Source organism: Lactuca serriola, chromosome 9 (genome assembly GCF_051521515.1).
Source record: "Lactuca serriola cultivar US96UC23 chromosome 9, Lser_US96UC23_V15, whole genome shotgun sequence".
NCBI classification, from domain to species: domain Eukaryota; kingdom Viridiplantae; phylum Streptophyta; class Magnoliopsida; order Asterales; family Asteraceae; genus Lactuca; species Lactuca serriola.
Window position 1 is genome coordinate 6,735,843 of NC_136416.1, and position 26,658 is coordinate 6,762,500.

The 26,658-nt window shown below is 36.2% G+C and overlaps 1 protein-coding gene and 1 pseudogene across 13 annotated transcripts; both read right to left on the minus strand.

Moving 5' to 3' along the window:
- Nucleotides 1-3,791: 3,791 nt before the first annotated feature.
- LOC145076862 (protein VAPYRIN-LIKE pseudogene) lies at nucleotides 3,792-5,485 on the minus strand (annotated as a pseudogene).
- A 16,962-nt stretch (nucleotides 5,486-22,447) lies between these two features.
- LOC145072925 (70 kDa peptidyl-prolyl isomerase-like) lies at nucleotides 22,448-25,700 on the minus strand. Of its 13 annotated transcripts, none has more exons than XR_013691191.1 (9): nucleotides 25,161-25,598; nucleotides 24,951-25,058; nucleotides 24,187-24,267; nucleotides 23,874-23,928; nucleotides 23,655-23,794; nucleotides 23,440-23,567; nucleotides 23,238-23,358; nucleotides 22,863-22,921; nucleotides 22,448-22,782 (listed from the first exon to the last, which is right to left on the minus strand). XR_013691191.1 is itself a non-coding variant. In XM_079019419.1 (9 exons), the coding sequence occupies exons 2-8, from the start codon at nucleotides 25,170-25,172 to the stop codon at nucleotides 23,268-23,270; spliced, it is 615 nt and encodes a 204-aa protein (XP_078875545.1). In that variant the 5' UTR covers nucleotides 25,173-25,496; nucleotides 25,605-25,700; the 3' UTR covers nucleotides 22,947-23,111; nucleotides 23,238-23,267. The 13 variants fall into 13 exon arrangements, 11 of the variants coding, with proteins under 11 accessions (XP_078875548.1, XP_078875545.1, XP_078875546.1 ...); XR_013691192.1 differs by having other exon boundaries at nucleotides 22,448-22,791; XM_079019419.1 differs by lacking the exons at nucleotides 22,448-22,782; nucleotides 22,863-22,921 and adding exons at nucleotides 22,947-23,111; nucleotides 25,605-25,700 and having other exon boundaries at nucleotides 25,161-25,496.
- Between the last annotated feature and the right edge of the window lie 958 nt (nucleotides 25,701-26,658).

The following is a 26,658-nucleotide window of genomic DNA, read 5'->3' on the forward strand; positions in this document are numbered from 1 at the left end:
CCGGAGCAGTAGACTTCATTTAAGATACTTCGCCAGAAGTTATGCGAGACCCCAGTATTAGCTCTTCCAGAAGGGATGTAGGATTTTGTGGTATATTGTGATGTATCGATATCCGGATTGGGAGCGGTGCCTATGCAGAGGGGGCATGTGATAGCTTATGCATCTAGGCAGCTTAAGCCTCATGAGTCGAGATATCCCACTCATAACTTGGAGCTGGTAGCGGCAGTGTTCGCTCTCAAGATCTGGCGACATTATCTATACGGGGTTCGGTGTACGATATACATGGACCACAAGAGCTTGAAGTATTTGATGGATCAGCCCAACATGAATATGCGCCATAGAAGGTGGTTGGACGTGGTCAAGGATTATGGTTGTGAGATCCTGTACCACCCGAGCAAGGCTAATGTGGTAGCCGATGCTTTGAGCCGTAGGGCGGAGGGTGCCCCAATTTGAGATATTTGCTTCAGATTGAAAGTGATGACCCCGATGTTGGATGCTATTCGAAGAGGCTCATCGATCGAAATTCTCGATCCATCCCGGGGCCACTAAGATGTATTTAAACCTGAAGAAGGATTATTGGTGACCCGGTATGAAGAGGGAGGTTGCATGGTTTGTAGAGAGATGCTTGACTTGCCGCAGGGTTAAGGCCGAGCACCAGCGTCCACATGGTAAACTGCAACCATTAGAGATTCCCGAGTGGAAATGGGAACATATTACCATGGGTTTCATCACCAAATTGCCAAGGACCGCGAGGGGTGTCGATGCAATTTGGGTGATTGTGGACAGGTTGACGAAGAGCACTCACTTTCTTGCTATCAGTGAGAGCTCTTCTGCTAAGAGGCTGACAGAATTGTATGTGAGGGAGGTGGTATCGCGGCATGGAGTTCTGATTTCGATTGTTTCAGACCGAGATGTGCGATTTACTTCCAGATTTTGGAAGAAGTTTCACGAGGAGTTGGGTACGAGGCTGCATTTCAGTACCGCATACCACCCACAGACGGACGGGCAGAGTGAGCGGACGATTCAGACGCTCGAGGATATGCTTCGGGCATGTGTAATGGATTTCGGAGGGAGTTGGGACACTTATTTTCCCTTGGCAGAGTTTTCTTATAACAACAGTCATCATTCGAGCATTGGCATGCCGCCTTTTGAGCTGTTGTATGGGAGGAGGTGTCGAACCCCCATTTGCTGGGGAGAAGTAGGGCAACGTGTGATGGGCAACACCGAGATTGTGCTTCAGACGACAGAGTAGATCCAGCAGGTCAGACAGAGGTTGTTGACTGCTCAGAGTCGGCAGAAGAGTTATGTGGACAAACGCCGGTCCGAGCTCGAGTTTCAGGTCGGCGACTTCGTGCTCTTGAAGGTCTCTCCTTGGAAAGGAGTGATTCGATTCAGGAAGAGGGGCAAGTTGGGGCCCCGATATATCGGTCCTTCCAGGGTGATCGCGAGGGTATGCAAGGTCGCCTATCGTTTGGAGTTGCCAGCAGAGTTGGGTCAGATTCATGACACTTTCCACGTGCCGAAGCTGCGGAAGTGTATAGCCGACGAGTCGGCAGTAGTGCCATTAAAGGATATTCAGGTGGATGCGAGCCTGAATTATGCTGAGAGACCAGTGGCGATCAGGGATCGGAAGATCAAGGTTTTGAGAAACAAGGAAGTACCTCTGGTGCAGGTCCAGTGGCAGCATCGGAAAAGGTCAGAGTTGACTTGGGAGCCGAAGCGTGAGATACGGGAGCAACATCCAGAGTTGTTTTCGGAGTGAGACTTCGAGGGCGAAGTCTGATTCTAGTGGGGGAGAATTGTAACATCCGGGTTCCCATGTATTATTTCTTATTCATTTATTTTTGGATATTTTTCTACATACATGAAGAAAACTTCAAATATTTTATATTTTAAAAAACGAACAACACTTTAAAGTTGTACATAAAAAACACGCCAATTCTCATATATGGTTTTGTGGGGGGACAAGATGAAGATGTGTATCATGTTTAAAGGTAAAATAAATACCGTATATTTAATTATTCATGTATTTTTGGAATAGAAATACTAAAGAGTAAATTAGTAAAATTGTAGTTTGGTCAAAATTGTATCTTGAGTTCCTAAATTTTGTTTTGCATTTGGATCGTCTATATGTTTTCTTTTTATTGCGATTTTCGTCCCTAAGTAACATGGAATATGACTATTATACCATTATTAATTTATTTTTTAGGTGTTGTTTGTTTTTTTTGAAGCAAAATGTTTGCGGTCTGCGGAGCACATTTGCAAGCCTCTGCGGCTGAAAAGATGGACCAAATGTCTGCAATCTGCAATAAGAATACTGTTTGTATTTAACGTCTGCAGCTGTTGAAATAAATTAATTTTTCAAACTTAATTTAATGTCATAAAGATTAAAAATGCATTTTCAGCAAAAAGAGAAAGAAAAAAAAACGGGTGTTTTTTTTTTTTTTGGTTAAAATGAGGTCTGAAGACCTTTGAAGACAGTGACCCATGTCTGCGCCAGGAAGACCTCGCGCATACGTTTTTTGGTCTGCGCACTTTCAAAAAACAAACACTCTGCAAGGGCATATGTCTGCGCGGCACAGACAAAAGTGATTGCGCAGCTCTTAAAAAAAAACAATTAGCCCCTTAATTTACTTATAACTTATTTATTATTCATAAAAAGGTAAAATAACTCCCCCACCCCCAGCTGCCCACCACCCTCTCTGCCCTCCGGTAACAATCGTCTTTTACATCCGTTACTCACTGTTCTTATATCGAGTTTCATAAACAACCAAACACCCAACCGTATAAAAACTAAACTAAACACCAAAATCAAACATCAAACTCGTGTTCTAGAAATTGAAATCGATACCAAAATCAAATTTGTTTGCAGATTCGAATTTTATAAATCAAACCAAACAACAACTTCAAAACAGCTCAACCAAACCAAACATCAAATTTGTTCCATAAATCAAAATTGAAATCAACAGAAACCTTGTGTTCTTATTTCAAACTTCATAAACAAACAGCACACCAAAATAAAAAATAAAAATAAAAATAAAAAACAAACAAAAAACAAAACACAAACCATAAATGAAAATCGAAATTGATTGTGATCTTATTTCGAATATCATAAATCTAAATCAAACCAATGATCGATATGTAAAGCTAGGGATGTACGCACACAAAGACACATCGATCTGCAGAGTTGGGGCCGTGAGGCGGAGCAGATGCAAAGCAAAGTAGATGATGTTGGTTGTAACTGACATTTCCGACGAGAGAAAGAAAGGCAAAGCAGCTAGCGTTGTACACACAAAAGCATCTCCATTTTGCGGAGATAAGATGTGATGCAGAGTAGATGTTATAGGCGGCGATATTATGGTAATGGGAGGTGGAGACGATCCGGTAATGATCGGTGGCGGCTTTTGATTTCAATAATTTTGAGTTCATAAATTAAACAATAGTACAATGGTTCCTAGTGGTTCCTAATGGTTGGCTTTAGACCGCAGATCGGAAAAGCTTGTTTTCGGAAGTGGATGTTCGGTGGTTGGTGGTGGTTTAGATTTCTCCGGTTTATCACAAACAAAGAGATTGAGTCATGGTACAATGTATACGATAAGGGGGAGTGGGTAGCTTGGTGGGGGCCCACTTTATTTTACTGTTTTTATTAATAAGTAATAAGTTATAAGTAAATTAAAAAAATAAAAATAATATAATAGTCATTTCAAATTTACAATAAAAAGATATAAGAGCAACCCGAATGTAAAACAAAATTTAGGGCCAAAATCACATGTACCATTTCAATAATTTACTTGCTACTAAAATTAGTCTTTACACTATAAATGAGATTTTGATCAAAGTGGGCCTCTGGTTTGGCCCATATGCACCTCCACATCTTAATCTGTAAAATATAAATACGGTTTAATACGAATTGAAATCGGTACAAATCATGTTCACCATTTCATTTACAACATTAAAATCGTGTTTGTCAATTATTCATGCTATACACAATGTTGATTCTAGATCATATAACTAACGAAAACCTCACACCATTTACTAGAATGTTAAGCCAATTAACAAAGAGGATCGACAAGGGAATGATAATTCTTCAAAGACATATGATCAATAAGAGACTTCGTACTAGCTCTTGCACCTTGAGCCACTAGTAGCATAGCCACCTGACCATGACCCGCATCAACCGCCCGATGTAAAGGCGTGCACCCATCATTATCCTCCACATCAACTCGCGCACCATGACTCAATAAAAGTTTCACACTTTCAACCCGACCCTTAAAAGCCGCTCTGTGTAAAGCGGTCCACCCATTCTGATCCTTGCCATTCACCGCCGCACCTTCTGCCAAACATTTCTTTAATCCACTAATATCGTTTACAGTGGCAGCTTTATGCAAAACATCTCTCAAATACAACATATCGTATAAATCCATGTGATCATTCTCGTACGCAAGAGCGATTGCGGTCTTCCCCTCTTTAGTCACCGCGTACTTCACGAAAACCGATGAGTTTAGTAAGAACTCAACCGCCGCTACATGGCCTTCACTCGAAGCACAGTGAAGCGGGGTCCACCCTTTGTTATCCACAACATCGGAATCACTCCCTAATGTAACTAAAAACTCAAGGACTTCAATGTACCCATGATTTGCGGCTATATGTAGAGCCGTCTGGCCTCGGGGATTAACCGAGTTTATATCGATATCTAGATAATTCATACATAAAACTTCCATTGTCTCCACCCCATTTACACACGCCGCATCATGTAGAAAACGGTCAACCAAATGGTCAATCACGAAATTGGATTCAACCATGACCCGAACCATGTCCACGTTTCTGGACCGGATGGCTAACGACATCACCGACTCCCGGTCCACGTCTCGGTGGTTCACGTCAGCACCGACAGTTATCAAAGATGAAAAGAATAGTAAGTTCCCGGTTTTAGCAGCTGACCTCAATAAAGAATTGAGCTCATGATTGTTGCAAAATGAAATGGCTCGTGATAGAATAAACGAATGGTTAACAATTTTAGAAGTGGGAGACGAGAGGAGGAAATCAATAATGTCATGGCCAACAAAATTGATCGGAATTGTGGCGTCGTTGAAGATATGCCGCCCGGATTTGGAGAATAAAAGATGGAGGTTTTCCTGATTGGTATTTCCGGCGAGCACGATTGATGAGTGGACGAGAATGGTGTCTGGATTAGGGGCAATATTTGGCGGCTGATCAGAGGATTGAGATAGGAAAAGAGTGAAAGAAACGGTGGCTAGAGGTGGAAGGACGACTAAAGCGTGGTGGAAGGAGAATCGAGTGGGGTTTGTGGTGTCGAGAAACACAGCAACTGACATGGTGTGCATGAGATTGGTTAACGCAAAGGTAGTAGAACATTTCTGGCCTCTGATGAACACTAGGTTCAACTCCTCCACATCTGGTTTGACCAGTCTGTCCATGGCATTCTGTTGGTCAAATGGAGGTTTTTAGTATATATATGGAGTGATTAGGAGACTTTTTCTAACAAAAAATATATACTTTTCTAACATACGGAAGATGAGCGAAGCAAGACTTAGTTAACTTGTTTGACCCTACCAACACGCTAATTAGAATGTTTATTAGTGTATAATATTATTATAATTATAATTCGGGGACCATTTTGAATGGCATCCAAATTTAGAGCAACCTTGGAAAGTGGGAATCTTTATATTTGATCTTGACAAATACATAGGAAAATTGCTACTTGTTTGATTGTTTCTAATGGATCGATGTTAGGAACAAGGCCCAATTAAATGCTAATCTTGAAATCACTTATTCACAAGAATTATGTGTTTTGTAAGTAAAATTAATAAAAATGGTAGAGTAATATAACACTTGTTTGTACCGGACACGGACACGGATACGGACACGTATTCAGTATTGACCAGCCATTGATCAGGGTTTAAAGTTATCAACAATTCAAATTAGGGGTGAGTGTGGTGCGATTATTAGCCAAAACCTAACCACTAACCGCAAATGCGGTTAATCCATTTTCAAAACCGCTTGATGTGGTTATTTTTGCGGTGTAATTAGACAGTTATTTTTGCGGTGCGGCTTTGTTTTTTCTGTGTTGCGGTTATTAACCGCATGAATTTGATGCTGTTATTTTGCGTGGTTTTTAACCACAATTTAGAGCTAAAACGGTTTTAAGAGTTCAAACATATTACTTGTAATAATAAAAAAAAACCATAATGTATAAGACAATTAACTTAGATCACAAACAATTAATATCTTAAAAACGTCAAATCAATAGTAATTAACAATAAATTTCTTAAAATTGTCTAATTTCATCATTTTCAAAGTTAAACATAACAAAAACCCATATTTTTGTCTTCTAGTATTTTATTCATCTTTTATTCATAAAAGTTGTCTTATTTTTAATATTTAATATATTAATAATTAATAAAAAAAAAGTTGTATATAATATATGCGCTGCGATGTGGTTTTTTTGCGGTTTTTGAAAACTAATAACCGCACCGCACCGCAAATTTGCGGTTTTTGAAAAACAGAAAACCTCACCATCGGTTTTTATTGCGGTTGCGGTTTATCGATTACGATTTATGCGGTTAATTTTAGTTGCGATGCAGTTTTTGCTCACCCCTAATTCAAACCACTATAGCAAAAATCTACCAAAAGGTTATTATTCTTAATACCATTGAGAATTAATACTATATATAATTGTTAATTCCAATCACACGACGTCTGGGAGCTTCAATTAGAATGCATGCATAAAGCATTTGACAATATTTTTCAAAAAAAAAAAAAATGAATAAGTTTCAATTTTTTCAAGTTCGATGGATGAAATCGATTACGAATAAGATCACATATATGTGTATTCAAACACATTATATACGTGAGCATAGATTAGCGTCGTTGAACCAAGAATTTAACCTCAATCTAGAAATCTAGAAATCTAAAGATTTTAAGCTTAAATTTTATATAGGAAATCTATCCAAAATTACATCACAAATATGTATTTCTTGAGTCACATTATCTTGGCTAAATTAAGAAATTGATAATAGTTTTGACTTTGATGACCATCCCAGTTATAAAAACATCACCGTTTCATCTAAGTTCAAATCGTATTAATTAAAAGTATTATGAGTTTGGAAATTTGGAAGGACTAACGAGGAACGAGGATGATGAAATGTGAACAACGACAGTAACCTTAATTAATCCAATTAAGTCATAGAAGACACTAAGTTTAAAATAAAAAATGATTTTGAAATCGTGTTATTTTTTTTACAATTAAGACACTAAGTTTTTATAAAAATCTGATTTTGACCATATATTTTTTCAATTTGTTTCAATATTGATCATTTGACTGGTCAATCCAGTTATCAACTGACATGACATGGTTATGTGTTAGTTTTGATGACATGACATTGATATGACATACTAACCTGACATGTTTCAGTGACATCATTTTCTCGATGTCAAAATTGGAAAAAAAGTGGTAACTTAAGTGAAAAGAAAACAATGTCAAAAAACAACTTTTTTTTTATAAAACTTAGCGTCTTTTGTATAATTTGCTCTTATTATAATATAATAAGGACTTGTTGCATGGTTGGGGATCCTTTTGTGGGCAAACTTTTGAAGCAAAACAAAAAAAATTTGACGTCTACACATACATTGCAACAATCTTGTTGCTATTGGTTTGGACTCCAATCTCTGTCTCTTGGATTTTCCTCGACAAATTCACAATTTTAATTGTCCATTGGCTATCATGGTTTCTTAATCGTGTTCCTTATTAAATAAAAAGTTTGCTCTTCTTCATTTTCATCTTCTTTCTTCAAAATCCAATATCCAAGCTTCCAATTGCCAATTCTGCTTCCTTTTCTTTCCGAGCATGTCTTTGTTGCTGAAAATGAAATTTTAAACTAATTAAGTACTTTTTGTCTGATAAATGAAACAACATAAAGTATTAAAATAATGCATGAATTATATGATCAAATATGCTCATATCAAAATACCCCACACTTGACTTTTGCTTGCCCCCCAAACAAAATTGAATTTTAGCACACTAATATAACATAAGACAATCCAAATTGAACCAACCATTATGCCAAGACCGCAACGCATACATTTCTGTCTAATTTTTCCTAAGGACCCCCTAATCCTAAATACTAATAATCTTCATAAACAGCTGCCCACTTTTTCCGAACAACGCTCATTTTATGCATCCTCCGAATCCATCCACATAAAACTTTCTTAACCTCAAGGTATATTTAGTTAAACCCCCAAACATACATGTGGAAAAATAACATAGAAAAGAAAATTACAAATAAAATAAAATTACAACTTTTTCTTTGAATATTTGATACTTTGTAGCTCTTCTTCATGTCTTCATACTTGTAGATTCTTTCAAACATTTCAACACTCTTTTTCAAACGCACTTTTTCCACTTAAATCTAAAAACCTAGAAAAACATATGCTTACGCAAGGGGTTTTAACTTCAAGCTTTATTGATTAAAGTCATTAGTCCCATGTGCAATGACTACTTAAGCTTTCCTGGATACATTTCAAGTACATGATGCTAAACATGTTGCGTCCCTCAAACTAAGCAAGGTTATGTTTTTGTTCCATGATTTCACTAGGATAAGGAGGCGACAAATGCATTATAACATATATTAGCTCAACTAAACATTTAGGTCATCAAAGAATCATCAAACACAATACTAGCATGAAATCCTAATTGCTTTACCATAATTTTCTGAATTAACATAGCAATTTTTATGTTCAAATTTTTCAAAATTATACCTGGATTCTAATTTAACTAATGTAACCAACCTCCTACCCCACACTTATTTTATGTAATGTCCCCATTGAATGCTATGCATAATAAAGAATAATTAAAAAGGGAGAAAAGGAACGAACTCCCTTGGGATAGAAGTGGCAAGGTTGATTTTCTTCTTTATGCTTATTCTTTAGCTGACTTTAGCATGGGAACAACTCATCCATGCATTGGGTGTCATACGTCTCGTGTGGTTGACATCTCGTAAAACATATGGAAAAAGCATCTTGGAATGCCTCAGAATGGACTCAAGAAATGTGAACAATGCCCGCCTAGAATAAGATCAAATCAATGACTCAAAAAAGTTGACTGAGGTCGTAACACACTGAGTTGGTAAGGGAAAACATGCCGTGTTGAATTTATACTTAGACATAAGTCGTGTTTTTTCACTGGAACACACCGTGTTGGGTTATGACCACGGCGTGTTTGATAGTCAGATCGTGATTTCACTCTTTTCTGCTTCAACGTTGATTCCTTGGCTAAAAAGGGTATTAATTCAATACACATTTATATGTCTTCTGTAACATGGTCCCCTTTTTACATATAATCATCGGAATCAAAGTGTTCGCTTAAAATCTTCTAATTTCTCGTTAAGAATCAACCCCTCACTTGGTTCCTCTTATGTTTTAAATAATCGCTCTATTTTCAACCTAATTTTTTGTATAAATCAAAGACAAAAACTACATAACAAAAAAGGAAAACAAACATTATATTAAAATTCTTACATTACCCCTAATTACTAGAAGTTTTAAGAAACAAACAAACCAAACATATAAAACAAAACAAACAAATAAAAATGTATTTAAAAACTTCAAACACAAATTAAGGAAAAATGATAATTAGTCTTCATCTTCTCCCGGGGTCCACTCCCCCCGACTCCACCTTGCCGCCCCCACCATAACTCTTCCCAACTCGGGATGTACGGATATGTATCCGGATGAGCATCGGGTCGATGGATGTTCATTTGTTGCATCATAAAGTCCAAAGTCACATTCATATGATTGACATCTTGTGCCAAGTTGTCTTGGAACTGCCTCAAAGCCACATTGTATGGGTCCATGGGCATCTCGTCCTCCACAGAAATTATCGGCGACTCCTCATGAACGGCTTCAGGTCGTGGCCTCACTCTCCTTCCCGAGACTTCAGAAACCCGATAACCCCAACAATTCCCATAATATCACACCCAATCCCTAAGTCCTTTATGCTGGTGACTTAAGACCATCATTCCTGCTTTGAACTAGTGAATCATCACCCATACTTCCCATCCTCAAATGAGCTTTTGAATTCTAACCATATATGATCCTTGCGGTAATAAAATTACCCTGTCACTTCCAATGACCATACAACTTGAGCGACTGACACCATTTGCTTGCTACCGCTCCTTCCCTAGCAACGGTAATGATTGAACCCAAATGTTCTTCCATGGACAACTACCGATCATACCAAACAAATGGTAACCCAATTAAACTCTAACTTCGCTGAATAACTAATCATGCTGCCTCGATTTAAGATCTTTCCATCAAAATCCATGAACTAAACCCAACAAAGAACCGAAACAACTCCCCGATCAATTGAATTCCCGCTCATCAAAATACGACCCACTAGCGACTTTTGGCATGCAAAAAAAGTCATATAACAATTTTTTATGATAAAACCCAAACAGTACCAGAGAACCGAACCAAAGATAATTCTTACCCAAACCAGAACAAAATTCCAAGGGAATATATAATTATGATAATAACCAAGAAGAGAGCAAAAGATAACATACCCGCAAAAGCACCTGCCACACTTAGACTCGTTGCGCATATCCTCATGTGCCCTTTTATCCTTCACGAAACCACCACGACCTCTCGAGTCTCTAACCCTAGCTATGGCAACATCCAACTGCTCTAATCACCGAGCCAGACTATGAGTGCGCCTCCTCTTTCCCCGCTGCCTATCTGAACCAATCTCCTACTCCTGGGTTGCCCCAACCATCCTATAAACCGCCTGAACAACCGAGGTCCGATGCATAACCCACCTCCGACCATAAATGACAAGAAATAACAGTAAGATCCTCCTTCCTTAAGCATTATAGGGGTCCACAAGTCGGGGGCTCTAGATGAGCCCCCAACTGCCCTACTACAATCTCAACCCGAAAGGCCCCGAGGCAAACATCCAAGAGCTTCAAAATCCTTTCCTTGACTAAACCAAAGATCATATGTGGCCATTCCAAAATATTGTGAGTAATCTCTGAGGAGATGAACTCCCGCATGCACTCATCGATCGAATCAACACCTGCACCTGAGCCTAATTCCGAACCCGAACCTCCTCTCTGAGTGCTCAACACCATACATAAAAAAACAATATGCAGAAGACCAGAACATACCTAAGAATCCTCATCCCATAGGCTTATTGGATTCCCCAAGACTCTCCCCGATTCGAGCATTGATCTTGTGCTTTCAATAGTATCGGCCCAATACTACCTTCCACACCTACCCATACTTTCCTCAAGAACCATCCTAGATCCTCTAAATCGCCTTCTTAAATCCGTACTCCGAGCACTCGCTAACTAGCGCAACAAAAACCACTAAAGCATTCCCTAGGCTTTCCTAGGTTCCTGACCTCACCCTGCCATTAGCAGTTGAAGAACTCCTCATAATTTCAGTTAGCTGCTTCGTGAACACAATCACATGCAACAAAGCTCAAATAAGCCTTCGAGTAAAAGAGTCATCCCTACAATGGTTAGACTCAAACAAGAGCTGCACAATAGGGTCAAATCCATCACTATGATATTATTCAGTCTTTATTACATGTGACTTAACATATTCACTTAGCAACTAACTCACATCACTTAAGAGTCCCACAAAGCACAAAGCAAACAACATTTGAGTAGTAGCACTCCAATCCATAAAATGATCAAAGAACATTCAAACTCACACACCACAAATTATGCTAGGAACTTCCACCCTCACTGTCGGTTGCCTTATGCATGCAAATTATACACAAAACAAGATCAAACAGATTGTCGAATAAAAGACTCTACCTTAGGACCACAACCAAACTAGGAACAGGAAATAAAGCCAAATCAATTATTCTAGGGCTATAAGATCCTAACCGTATATAATTTTTAAAGCATACACTTAGCAATTACTGATACCAATAGCTATTCCCATCCTAGCATAGCATCCAATGCTCCCAAGGCTACAAGGCATCACATATCAGGCCAATCTGTCATTGACTAATCATCACTAGCATGCAAGTCTACCAGCTCATACAATAGGCATACAAAGGCATCTCTCCTAGCATTATATCATGCAAAAACTGAGCGGATCCTTAGCCCTAACTAGCATGCGATTCACATATCAAATCATATCATATAACATGTATGGGTATTTTGGAAAAACTTACTTGAGCTCGACCGATTGCACACATCACACCCCTTTTATCTTTACAAAATCCTTTTTAGATATTTCTTTCCTTTGTCTAAAATCTTTTTAAAACCTGTTTTCCTTTTAAGAAAAATTATCAACTCCTCAGTTTGAGTTCAGTCACACTCGAGAGTATGCCTGAATCCCTCAAACCAAGGCTTTGATACAAACTTGTTACGTCCCAAAAATAAGACCCAAAATTTTTATTTTTAAATTAGTTTACAAGTATTCCAGAAACATCATCATAAAAATCCAAATGAAACAAATGTATCAATCATCATATTAGATCAAATTAAGTTGAGAAAATGCAGAACGAGGTGGTGTGTGCTCTACAATCATCCCGATCTCTTCCATTTGAAAACCGAGTACCCGAAACATAAACTGAAAACCGTAAGTACAAAGCTTAATGAGTTCCCTAAATACCATATACCATACATATATTTTCTTGGGGCTACCCCCATGGTCTTTTACTTGAAATGCAATGGGCTATCCCATGGTCTGACATCCAAGTGCCAGGGGCTACCCCTATGGTCTTTCCTTAGAATGCCATGGGTTACCCCCAAGGTCTAACATCCAAGTGTCATGGGCTACCCGCATGGCCTTTCCTTGAAATACCATGGGCTACCCCCATGGTCTGACATCCAAGTGCCATGGGCTACCCCTATGGTATTTCTTACAAATGCCATAGGCTACCCATGGGGTATTCTAAACAAGTATCACAAAAACAAATAGCATTACACAAAACAAGTAATGGGTCAACATTGGTGCCTTCAACCCAATGATATAATGAGCAGATTCACCTCGGACTGTTGAAACCCACAGATACTCTCTGACTGCAGATCCGCTGACATTCCCACGCTATCAGTTACCCAAAATAACATCAAATTAATAATTGGGTCAGGACTCACCCTAAGAGTCCAAACTAGGGTAAACGACCTTTTTACCCTTCCTTATGCTTTTCCCAAGGCCCAAACCCAAACCAATAATCCAAAGGCCCAACTTCCATATAAACACCCAAGGCCCAAATATGGCCCAATTTTCCAAATCGGGTCCCCAAAACCCTTTATGGGCCTAAACTCCAAAGGATCCTAAAAGGCACAGACTAAAAGCCCAAAAAGAAGTCTAATGGCTCAACAAGGCCCAAACTACAAAAATCCAACAATGACCCAAACCTCAAAAATCCAAAATGACTCCCTGGGGAGCACGCACAACGTACTAGAGACGTACGCCCCGCATACTCGACCATAAAGCACAACGTACAACTGGCTGATGCACAATCCTTGTATTACGCTGAGCGTACCTTCTTGTACGCCCAAATTACTAGTCAGGAGTCCACAACCCATATTTTGCTCTCAATTGGTTAAGTCAAGATGTCCAAAACATAGATCTTGTAGCACCCGGTTCCTGGTACGTAAATGTTATTTGAGTATTTCCTTTCTTTTAGCCTTGGACTCGGCGAGTCATAGGTCCGACTCGCCGAGTGGATGCGGGACCCCGGGACACGTTTAAGTTGGTGACTCGGCGAGTCCATATCCTGGACTCGGCGAGTCACAGCTGTTGGATGAAACCCTAAGTTTCAGGGGTTTGCACCCTATTTAAAGGACTTATCAGCCCCAAGTCGGCCCCCATTGACCCTTAAAGCCCTGTATCTCTCGTTCTAAGCTATTCCTTGAGAGTTTGAGGTTAGTGTGTGTGTTTTTGAAGGATTTGAAAGAGGAAGGAAGTAGATCCAGAAGAAGGGAAGCCATCCAAGCATTATTTGTGTTCTTCCAGCAGTTCCCTTGAGGTATAACCCGTTTTCCCCTTGATTCTATGCTTAAAACTTCATTTGGGTCCTTCTTGGTCAAATCCCCAAACTTGTATGTGCATTGTATGTTGTAATAAGGCATTTGGCCTTTGGATCTAGGCAAGTTTGAGCTCCAGGGGCTCAGATCTGTTAGCTTTTTGGCCCCATGTTACTTGTTAGTCCTAGATCTACCCTTTTGAGACATTTTGAGCCCTAAAATCCATATTGGTGAATATCCACACGTAAAGTTGGAAACTTTACGTGTGATTCGTGTCCTAGAAGTCCAGATCTATGAATGGCATGGACTGGAATCGAGCAAATCCGTGTATTCAGTAGGTGCATGGCAACGACTTGGCGAGTCGTTCATATGACTCGGCGAGTCTATTCGCGAGTCTCCGAGTTTGTTCCCTTTTCGTGGTGTCGAGTGACCAGTGAGTCACAGGGTGTGGCTCAGTGAGTCGGAAGCTTAACTCATCTATGGAGGTACTCAGCGAGTCAATGCCCTGACTCGGCGAGTTCAAGGCAATCTCCTTAGATCAAGAACAGACTCGACGAGTTGTTCATACAACTCGACGAGTCTTCGCATAAGTGTTCATCGGATGAAGATGAACTCGGCGAGTTGTTCATACAACTCGGCGAGTAGGATGAAGGACTTGAATATTGGTTAAGAAGGTGAACCCGTCGAGTCGGCGCCTAACTCGACGAGTAGGACCAGGATTCAGGGCAGTCGTTTGCGTAGGGACTCGGCGAGTTGGAAAGCCAACTCGGCGAGTCGAGGTCAACTGAAAGTTGACTCTGACTTTGACTTAGGGCAAGGTAAGGGGTAAAATGGTCATTTTACCCAAAGGTCAGTGAGCAGTGTTTGATTGAGTATATTGTGGGAATTGTAGCCGGAGGGTTTTCGGAGCAGCAGCAGCAGTAGTAGGTGATCAATTCCCTCACAGACCAGCAACTATTTCGAGGTGAGTTTCCTTTCCAGTAGGAACGGGTCTAAGGCACCAAGGCCGACCCGTGTAGACGAGATGCTAGTACTAGAGTGTGGGCCGAGCCGGTATCTCTGGGTTTAGTCAAGTATGATATATGTGTTAATATGATAGAGTTGCTTATACTTGTTGTCTGCGTGATACTTGTATGTTATGGGTTAGCGGTTGAGTGTGGGCAGGGCCCGTATCTCTCCAAGGTTGGAGTGTGGGCTAGGCCCGTATCTCCCAGATAGTGAAGTGTGGGCAGGGCCCGTATCTTCACGAGTGTGGGCAAGGCCCGTATCTCCCAGCTAGCGAAGTGTGGGTAGGGCCCGTATCTTCCCGAGTGTGGGCAAGGCCCGTAACTCCTAGCTGAGCAATGGTTATTATATGTTGCATGGTATGTGGTATAATGGGGGAAACTCACTAAGCTTTGTGCTTATAGTTTTCAGTTTTGGTTTCAGGTACCTCCTCAGCTAGGGGAAAGGAGCCGGCGCGGTAGCGATACGTTACACACACACACTCTCCGGTTTCCGCATTTACGAGCTTCACCGGGATTTGTACTCTGATATTTCGATTGAATGTATGAATTGGCTTTTAGACATGGTTCACTTGTGTGATAACTTGATCAGACAATGTTTTAGCTTTTAATGTTTTCTAAAAGTAATGTTTTTAAAAAACGAAATTTTTGGTTATGAAAATTGGGTCGTTACAGATCTGGTCCCTATCCAAGGTCTTAACCAATAAAGTTTCCAACTTTACTCACAAGCACGACAGATGTGCACAAAAGTACCCACTAATTTTAATATTTATAACCTAACAAACTTAAACTAACTATGCACTTATAGGCAGTGTACCTACAGATTACAGTATAGCTTGGGTAAGTCGGGTGTTGATCACAGGGAATGGTGTTACTAATTAATCTACTTGCTATTAAATTAACCCAATTATTAACAAGTTTAGAAAGGGTTTTATCTGATTTTACAAGATCAGACGAACTTAACTCAAATTCAATCAATAAGTAAAAACACTCTTGTCTAGTTCGAATCCACTTCGTCCTTATGGCTAGCTAATAATTATGGATTATCAAGTTGGTTTTAATTGTATTGGTAATTTAAGTCTAACTTTACCAATAATTAATTAATTAATTCATGTAAAACTATGTATGGTCACACACAATTAAACACATAACCAATTATGAATATGAATATGCTATGTAAGAATTATTATGTAAACACAATTATAGTCATAATCTACGTTCTCTAGCACAACTAAGTTTATTTACTTTAATTACTAACTAATACTGGTCAATCTTAGCTCTAAAATTTTAATGTTCACTAAATCATTAGGTAAACAAGTTCATGCAGTTAATGGTCACTAAGCTACACAGAACGTGAAATTAAGCAACTAGAGAAACAAACACAAGCATGCTAGGTAGCTATAAATCAAAAACAAGCAATTTACCAACTAAATAAATCCATATAAAATTAAGCTATTCATAAGTTGGAAGCTTCTTCTAGCTAAACAAGAGTAGCTAGATTCAGCTGCTCATAATAGCAACTAACACACTAACACAAATCAAAGTATAATGAAACATGTTCCTAGGTAATAAATAAGTGAACTAAATTATGGACCTTCACTCTTTTGGTGTTGAAGACCTCTTTCCAGGACCTTTCTTCTGCTAAAAATCGCCTTCTGGAACCCCTTTCTCTAGCCAAAAGTCCCTTCAATTCGTAATGGTTAAGGATATATATAGTTTTCTGATTTTCATAATTCACGTTGTGAATAATAAGATATTCACGTCGTGAATACAAGATAACCGTGCCCGGCAAGGATTTCTTCACCCGCATACATATCTTCTAGATCTTAAACTCACGTCGTGAATCTTCCGGTTCTCACGACGTGAAGACGCTTTTTCCAGATTTTCTTTTCCTTTAATCATTTAACTCCCAAAGTTTCTTCCTTTAACGTTTTTAGTCCCTTTTCTTCAAAATGTCTTATTTTGGCTGCAAATAACATTTAAACTCATAAGTACCATTATTCTAAATAAATTACCAACTCATATACAAAAATGTACCTAAATATTGCCTAAAAATAGATATAAATATGGAAATATCAACGACTTAATGGGACTCAACACTTAAATAAAGAACTAAATAATAACTTAATACATGCATGGACCAAAGTCTTTCATAAATTTTCCATTTTTATGAACAAATGACCATATTGAAGCTAAGATCTAACATCCATTATTTTCAGAGTAGATCAAAATCTCACCTTTTCATCAAGGGACTTAACAATGCCAAAGAACATTATAAAATAGATCCAAACACAAAGGTCATCAAGGTCAAAGATTTTTACCTTTTGAAGCTTGCAAATGGAAAGATACTCTTGGATCTAGAAGCTCAAGCCATACCTCCAAATGATTCTCTTATTCTTCTTCTTCTCAAGACACCCATCAAGCACATACCAAGTTCAAAATCACTAAATTGCACATAGGGTTCGATTCTAGGGTTAAAAATGGGTGGAGGCTGAAGATATTAAGGTTTGGTGAAGAGAAAGTGAGCTTAAATAGGGTCCAAATCCCTAAAATAGGGTTTGCATGAATTTGGAGTACGCCCCACATACTCCCAGTACGCTTAGCGTACTCCTCTCAATGATCGCATCCATCTCCTTCGTACGCCCAACATACACCGACGTACACCCAACGTACTTTCCTTCGCATCAATATGCCCTGTGTACTCCCTATGTACGCCCTGTGTACTAGGGTTTTTCCTTAAACCTTGCAACTTTCCGAAGGCCATAACTGCTTCGTTATAAGCCCCATTCCGAAGATCCTCATATCCACGAAGAGGTTACGAGATGCTCTACACTTCTATCAACTCATACCTGCTTTAAGATTTCCCGAACAAAAATCTAATTTCCATAAAAAGCCCGAGCTGATACTTTACCAAAATGCTCATTGGTTCCAAAACACCAACTAAACACCCAGGTCATCTAAATTACGTCACCCACACCTAAATGGGAAACGATTTGGGACAGGGCGTTACACAAGCGCGATCCAAATTTATACTACAAGCCAAGATACTCAGGGTAGACCAACTTTATGTTGAAAGCAAAAGAGGTGAACCAACCACTTGTTAAAGTCCAATGTTTGTATGCTTGCATGTATTGTGATATGTAGGTGTTTTGGCGAAATCACTAAGATTTGGCTTATAGTTGTGGATTAAATGTTTCAGGTGCTCTAGATGACTATAGGAAGGAAAAGGCATGACTATACTTACTCATCAACAACTTTTATGTTTTTGTGATTTCGCGTTTATCTATCATACATTGATTTAGGGATTTTTCCTTTTAGAACAAACTGTTTTATCGATACTGGTTGACGGAAATTGTATTTTATCTTATTTAAAAAATGAAAATTTATTGTGAACATTTACATGTTACATGTGGTATCTCATTGCAATGGTAATGTAGTTCAAGTGGAGAAGTAACCAATCAGACCATTCATTTTAACGTTGAAAGGTAAAAAAAGAATTTAAAAATAATTAATTAATAGTTTTTACCTGTAAATTCATACCGTCTTACCCAATTTTATTGATATCATTCTTTTCTTTCTCTAAATTTTATACAATTTCAATACATCTTTAGAAAAATCATGGATCCATTCAACTCGTCCTCCGATGATGATGATATGTTCATGACCATGATTTACAAGTATTACACTAACTAGCTACAAGGAGAAGTTAAATATCCTCTACTAACAAGACACACGATGCTAAATAGAAATCGTGTGGAAGGGCACGAACGTCTATATCATGATTACTTTGCAAATAATTGTGTCTACCAGTCAAAAGATTTCAAAAGAATGTTTCATTTGCGTCAGAATGTGTTTGTACGAATAGCCAATGCCTTGGAAAACATGTATCGTTTCTTTCATTTTTATACTTATTAAACATATATTTACACAAGATAAATACATATGTTTACCTATTAAATATATGTTAAGATATTGTTTTTCTCCAATTGAGATATGATTTTAGAGGCAAACGAGGATTCACAAGCTTGTAGAAATATGTTGCGACAATTTGTTTGTTGGCTTACAAGGAGTCACCCGACCTCCTTGACGATTATATGTGAATGTTTGAAAGAACTGCAAGAGAAAGTTTGTATAGATTGTCAAAATGTGTTTTTGACACATTCAATGATGTTTATTTGTGAAAACCTTCGTTAAATGACATGCAACAACTATATGCGGTACATAAAGAAAAACATGGTTTTCCCGATGTGCTTGAAAACATTGATTGCACACACTGAAAATGGAGAAATTGTTCCAAGACGTGGAGATGGCAGTTTGCAATTGGTCATATTGAGCTCCTTCGTTGGTATTAGTGGTTGTTGCTTCCCAAGATTTATGGATTTCACACACTTGTTTTGGGGTTTTGGGTTCCAACATCCACGTTATCGATCAATCACTAATATTCAAAGATAATTTGTCAGGAAAGCACCAGATACTCCTTTCACAATGAATGGAAATGAATATAAGTTTGGGTATTAACTTATAGATGGAATATATCATCTGTATTCAACATTTGTGAATGAATTTTGACACCCAATGGGACCAAAAAAATTTATTCAAGAGAAGACAAGAAGCAGAACGTAATGATGTGGAACATGTTTTTTATGTTCTAAAGTCAAAGCGACACATATGTATTTTTTTTTGTTATGTAATGTTTTTTTTTCAATTTAAATATTATATTTTTGATATTACATAATTTATTTTATAAATATTAGAAAAATGAAGAAAAAACACTTGAAAAAATATGGCATGAAAATCAAAATGGTGTGGATGTGTGGTTACCATTTCCTATCTAAACGGTGTGATGTTAAGGATAACATGACATGCAAACTAACAATTCTTTCTGTGTTTTAACACCATCCTATACCCACTAGCCTCAAAAGTCAAAATGTTTGAAATAAAAAAATGAAGGTTTTGAGGCTTTAGATCTAAATCTTTACTCTAATGACATAATTAACTCGCCAATTTCCCATTTTTAACTTAATTCCAAGAATAACAATTTTGGACTAATAATTTTTTTCTTTTAACTATAGCCAATTAATATCTTAATTATTTAGGTCTAAATTTTAGTTAATTAGGTTTGGTCAAAGTCACATCTTAAATTTCATTATTGAAAAATCAAATTCCAATGGCAAAGTAAATTTTTCTTTGATTCCACCAACCAAAATAATAGAGATCATTAAGTCATTCGTCTTCACTTGGGTTAAACATAGGAGATTAAAATATTCATTTAAATGGGTTGAGTAGGTTAATTGTCATTTTCTTTCTTGTAAAACTTAAACCTTTTCCTGTTTTCTATGTTCTTGTTATGACCGTCTAGCTCCTTGTTGGGTGGATAACAGGTTCCTCAATATATATTTGGAGGTTAAAAAAAATTTCAACTTATCTGTTAAATAAATATCGAGTAAATTACAGTTTTGGTTTATGTGATTTGGTTAAATTCATATATTTAGTCTAACTTTTGAAAATTTGACAAGATACATCCTTCTGATTTAAAGAAACTCCACTCTACATCCTTAATCCATTTAAAAATACAATTTTATCCTTATTTTTATATATATTTCTCTCTCTCTCTCTCTCTCTCTCTCTCTCTCTCTCTCTCTATATATATATATATATATATATATATATATATATATAATTGTTTATTTTTTTAATATTTCCCGCTTATATTTTATTTTTTTATTTATATTTTTTATGATTTATCTATATTTTTAAAAAATTAATTCGAATATATTTTTATTGTTTTTTATATTTTGTTCGTTTATATATTTTTTGACGTTTTATTTAAATAATTGTTTTTTATATTTTGTTCGGATATATCTTTTGATGTTTTTTTGATCTTTTGTTTTTTTTTTATATATTTGTAAAGCTTTTTATAAATATTTTTTGCATAAAAAATATAAAAAGGTTAGTTAAATGAGAATATGATTAACACATATTAGGTATATAATTATTTATTATAATATGGTTATTGTATAAGCTAAGCGAAATTTAAAACGAGTGTCAATGGCTTCAAGTTCATTTGTTTTTGTTTTAGACTTTTTCTACATTTCGGTCTGAATGGAAAATGTTAATCAAAATTTATATAACTCAAACACATGTGTCTATTTTCGAGTTCATTTTTTAAAATTTTTAGAAATTTTGTTCGTTTTCGAGTTATATGGTTTTCCAATTAGCCTTTATATAACTTGAAACCCATTTTCGAATTTCATTTAGTCTATCTATTCATCTTATTAAAAATATAATTTTATACCTAATCTAAATTAATAATATTTACATTTAATGAACAATTTTTTTACAAAAAGTATAAACAAACAAAATGTCAAAAAAATTAAAATGTATTCAAACAACACGCCAAAAAACTAAAAAAGTTAGGTGACTAAATCAGTACAAAGCCATAAGTTTGATGACCTTTTAAAACTTAAAAAGAGTTAAGTGACCAAATGAGTACAAAACCAAAAGTTAAATGACAAAAAATGACCTAAACCCATATATATATATATATATATATATATATATATATATATATATATATATATATATATATATATATAAGAAAAAAAATATAAAAGTAAGGGTAAAATGGTCTTTTTAAGTGGATGAAGGATGAGCAGTGCAATTTATTTAAGCCATGGGGATGCATCTTGTGAAAATTTCAAAGGTTGGACTGTATGTGCGAATTTGACCAAACCATAGGGACCAAAACTGTAATTTACTCATAAGTATTATAATTAATCATATTAAATTAATTAAATTTAAAGTTTTAATCAATTATTTTATTTAATATAATCTAAAAAGCAATTTATTTTAAAGGAACTTATTTAAATTAAAACTTATAAACTGAAATTATTGTTATTAGAGTAAATTACACGAATGGTCCCTATGGTTTAGGGTAATTGTGCGTTTGGTCCCTAACTTATTTTTTTAACTCGAAAGGTCCCTAATGTTTGTTTTTGTTACGCGTTTGGTCCCTGTCTTACCTAAAAAGACTATTTTTTCCTTGATTTTTTTAATTTATTTAAATAAACACACCCCTACCTCACCCCTTCACCTTACCTTACATAACCTACAATTTTTTCTATTTAAATAATAGTATTTTTAGGTAAGACAGGGACCAAACATGTAACAAAAACAAACAGTAGGAACCAAGCGTGTAACAAAAGCAAACAGTAGGGACCTTCCGAGTTAAAAAAATAAGTTAGGGACCAAGCGTGCAAATTACCCCAAAGCATAGGGACCTTTCGTGTAATTTACTCTTGTTATTACAAATATTAAATGACAAAATATTTTGTTTTCATTAAATTTCACTGTCAAGTGTCACATTTTAGTCATAACCCGATCTATAAAATATAACTAGAAAGGTGACCCCCGCGTTGCGGGGGTCGGAAGGTGTCGTTTTTGTGTGGAAGTATAATACATTGTTCTAATTGGTAGATACAGTAAAGTGTGTTGCTATTGTGTACGTTTCGCCCATTTACAAACACACAAATATGTTGCACTATGCCATAATATAATGACCCCTTTATGAAAACAATTTTGTACTCAAAGTTGTTGTCTGGTTATGTGAGGCATATAATCAAACCAGGGCCACCATTCCCAACTCAAGAGCTTATACCCTTCAATATCAACCTCTTTGCCTGATTAGAAAGACACTTCAATAAATATAGCAACTAAATCTGTCAAATCTTCGGTTGGTCTTATAAGTAATTGCACCTCCTGACTTAGTGAACCTACATTTTCTAAATTAAATCAAGTAATAAATTTGCAATAGTTAATTCATAACCCGAAAGAAAAAACAAATGTTCCTAACCTTATTTGAATTGGGAATAAAAATTAGTGCATCATTAACCGTTATTGACTTTAACCAACCTGGAGTAAATAATGAGAACTATAATGCAAATCAAGAGTGTAATCAAATAAAAATTTTAAATTTACAAACACCTTTAGCATCAAAATACCCATCAACTAACACACACACACACAAAATACAATAATTTCAAGATGAATCAACAGCCATTTCATCCTTCTCATTCTTCTCCACTTTCTCAATCTTTAATCTCTACCACATCAGTTCATTCAATATTAGTGTTAGACTTTGACTTTGACTTTGACTGATGTCAATGGAAAAAAAAAGTATTTTATAAAAAGGAAAACAAAATTAATTGAAAAAAGAAGAAAATCAAACCTTAGTTTGTATAGAACAATCGTTAGCCATTTAGGCAAACATATTTGTATGAAGTGTAGCATCTCTTTTGTTACTCTCTGGTTCAAGTTGCTTTAAAGTGTTGTGAATAGACTTTACCTCCCTACAAAAATAACAAAACCAAAATAAAATTACAGAGGTTTAAGAAAATGACCAAAATGACCTCCAAATTTTATACTTTTACCTGTTTTGTGGATCGGCTTCCAAGGCCTTCTTGATGTCCACTTCGGTCAATTCATAATCATAAGTTTCCATGTAAGCTTGTGCCCTTCTGTATAAAGCTTTCACATTGTAAAACTCAACATCCAACACCTGTTGGAAACAACCTTGTATAATAACAATAATAATTAAAACTTGGAATTGTTTAAAAAAAAGTATAATGGTTTTATGATTGATTACCTTTGAACATAAGATGATTGCATTTTTGTGATCATTTAATTTGAGGCCACAAGCAACAGCATTCAACCAACATGAAACTCTTAATGATTTCACAACCTTTTCATCATAATCCCCAAACCGCCCTTCTTCACTAACATAATCTATTGCCTAAAAACATAACATGTATATCATATAAATGATTTATAATTATATTTTTTAAAAACTTTAAGAGTAAATTACGTGAATGGTCTGCCTCGATTCTTTCCTGAATTTCCATCTCCCATTGACCCTTTTCCTGCCAAATGACAATTTTACCCTTATACATATACGTAATTACTGATAAATGAAAATATGACTCTCTTCATATTCTTTTTAATGGGGATTTGATTAGAGAGGTTAAGCACTAAGTTAACTTCTTTTTCAATGTTCATCTTAGGTTTTAGAATGAGAAGGAAAAGGAGATATATCCTCCAATGACAAAAAAAAACATATTTATATATTATATCTAAAATAACAAAAAAAAAGTCAAAAAATGTGATATATTTACACCTACTTTTCCATAGATCATATTCTTTTTAACGGGGATTTGATTAGAGAGGTTAAGCACTAAGGTAACTTCTTTTTCAATGTTATCCTGCAAAAAAAACATATCTATATATTATATCGATCATGCCATCATATTAGCCAATATAAAGAAAGTAAATAATCACACTACGAAAAAACAAATTAGCAAATTGATCTACTAAGGGGCCATGATCAGTATAATATATGAAGATCTGATCATCTAGCCCATTTATCACAACATATCCACAACCCCATTAAACATAATTCTTGTTTCCAAGCATAACAACAAAGAATTATTTCAATGGTTGAAAAAAAATTGTAAAAATCCAGTATCATATACAACCACATCTAAATGAAACGAATGTACTTTTTTGTTTACCTTTCAGATCAATCTAAATGAATTGGGACTATATGATAGTCTTCAGCTTTGCAAAAGCTTCTGATGGTACGTTTTATTCTCAAACCTGCAGCAAAGCTTATGTCAGGGCATGTGAAAGTAAAATTCCACGAACAATATATCTAGTGATGGGTTGCTATTAACGTAATGTTAGTCTGCAAACCGAACTGTACATACATTTATCACATAATAACAAAAAAAAACATTGATAGTTGAATCAGTTAATCCGAAAACAGATATCAAGAAAAACAGTGTATGAGGTAATCGATTGAGAACAGGAGTGATGATTTAGGAGAACAAATAAATCCGTTGAAAAAAATGAAACATTCAACATTTGCAGTTCTGATTAGCCTTACCAGTTTTGTCGATATTTCGTTTATGTTTTCAAGGCACGTCAATAAATGAGTCGAGTGGTCCGATCGTTTCCCCTTTTCTTCTTCACACTGTAATCGGGGGTCTCTTCCCTGTCGATCTCCTCCAATGGAAAACAATTTCGGAATATAAGAAGAATATCACAGATTTTTGGATCTCAATAGAAACTATCAATTCTAGGGTTTCTTGTTTACCTTCAAGATCATTCCATTAAAAAATCGGTGGTTCCTGTTTGACTGGAGTAAAATCCGACCATCACCGTCGTCTACCTAAACTGGAACATCAATGTATTAAAAAATCGGTGGTTCCTGTTTGACCGGAGTAAAATCCGACCACCACCGTCCTCTACCTAAACTGGAACATCGATGTGGTTCATCTCCATCTCCATCACCGGTAAATCACTCCGGTCTCCACCCGACATTCATACGTTTTGCGGTGCAACGGATGTTCAGTAACGATGGAGAACCGGTAACAACGGGATGGGGAACACCTCTTTCGGTAGGTGTCGAAACAAACATGAAGAAACCGCACTGGGAAGAAAAATGCGTCGAGCCATAATCGATTACAGAAAGAAACGGATACGATTTCTAGAAAAGAAATAGATAGAATAAGAGATAAAGTGAGAGAGAGAGAGTCACCTGGTAATGGTTTTGTGAAGAGGAAAATCGATTTGAGCGAGCGGTGGTGGAAGGACCAAAAGAAGCGGTAGGAGAATAGATTCGTGGTGTCAGAAGGCGATGACTAAGCGTACGTAAAAACGACACGTCTCTACTAACAATATAAATATGACAAAAGAACCCATCAAGATACAAAAAGACAGCGATCTACAGAAAAAATAAAGAATAGAGGAACTTCGAAATTAGAAGGACTATAAGTGTCTCAAAATACAACAGATTACTGTAGATAAGAGACGGAAAATTTAATATATATGTATAATGGTTCTTGATCTATAAAATATGATGGTTCTTTTAAAGGGATATATATATATATATATATATATATATATATATATATATATATATATATATATATATATAGAGAGAGAGAGAGAGAGAAAGAGAGAGAGAGAGAGATAGAGGATCAAGTAGAAACTTAAAAAATAGTAGGAATAACGATGACTATTTTTGGCCTTAAAATTGAAAAAATAAATGGTCAAAATTTGTTTTTATTTATCTTTAAAATCTCGCGAGATAATATGACATTTTCCTAATTAATGACGAGATTTTGATAATTTCCAGAGAAGGTTAATTGTTTGGAGGGTTAAAGTGACAAAAGCAAAAAGATTAAAAAGAAAAAAGAAAAAAAAATCGGTCATGTCGCCTATCCAGCTGACACGTGCCTCCACCCTCCAACATGACAAGTGTCTAACGCTTACTAATTGGTGGGGTTTTTTTTCACCTGCTTAGTTTTTCAGCCATATATTTTTTTCTTTAAAAAAAATCTAAAAAAACCAAAGTTTTTAAAATTTAATTCTCTACAAAATGAGCAAAGTCATAAATGAATTTTTTTAATTATATTTATAAAAAAGCCCAGAATAAGAAATTCTCCAAAAATTATAAAAATTTAAGGAATACTTCTACTCATTATTCTAATGACTTTGTAAAAAGAATTTTTAAAAAATAAGGTGTTTAATTACTAAGCTTGATTTTAAAATATTAAAAGTTTTAAAAAAAATGTTTAACATAATATGAT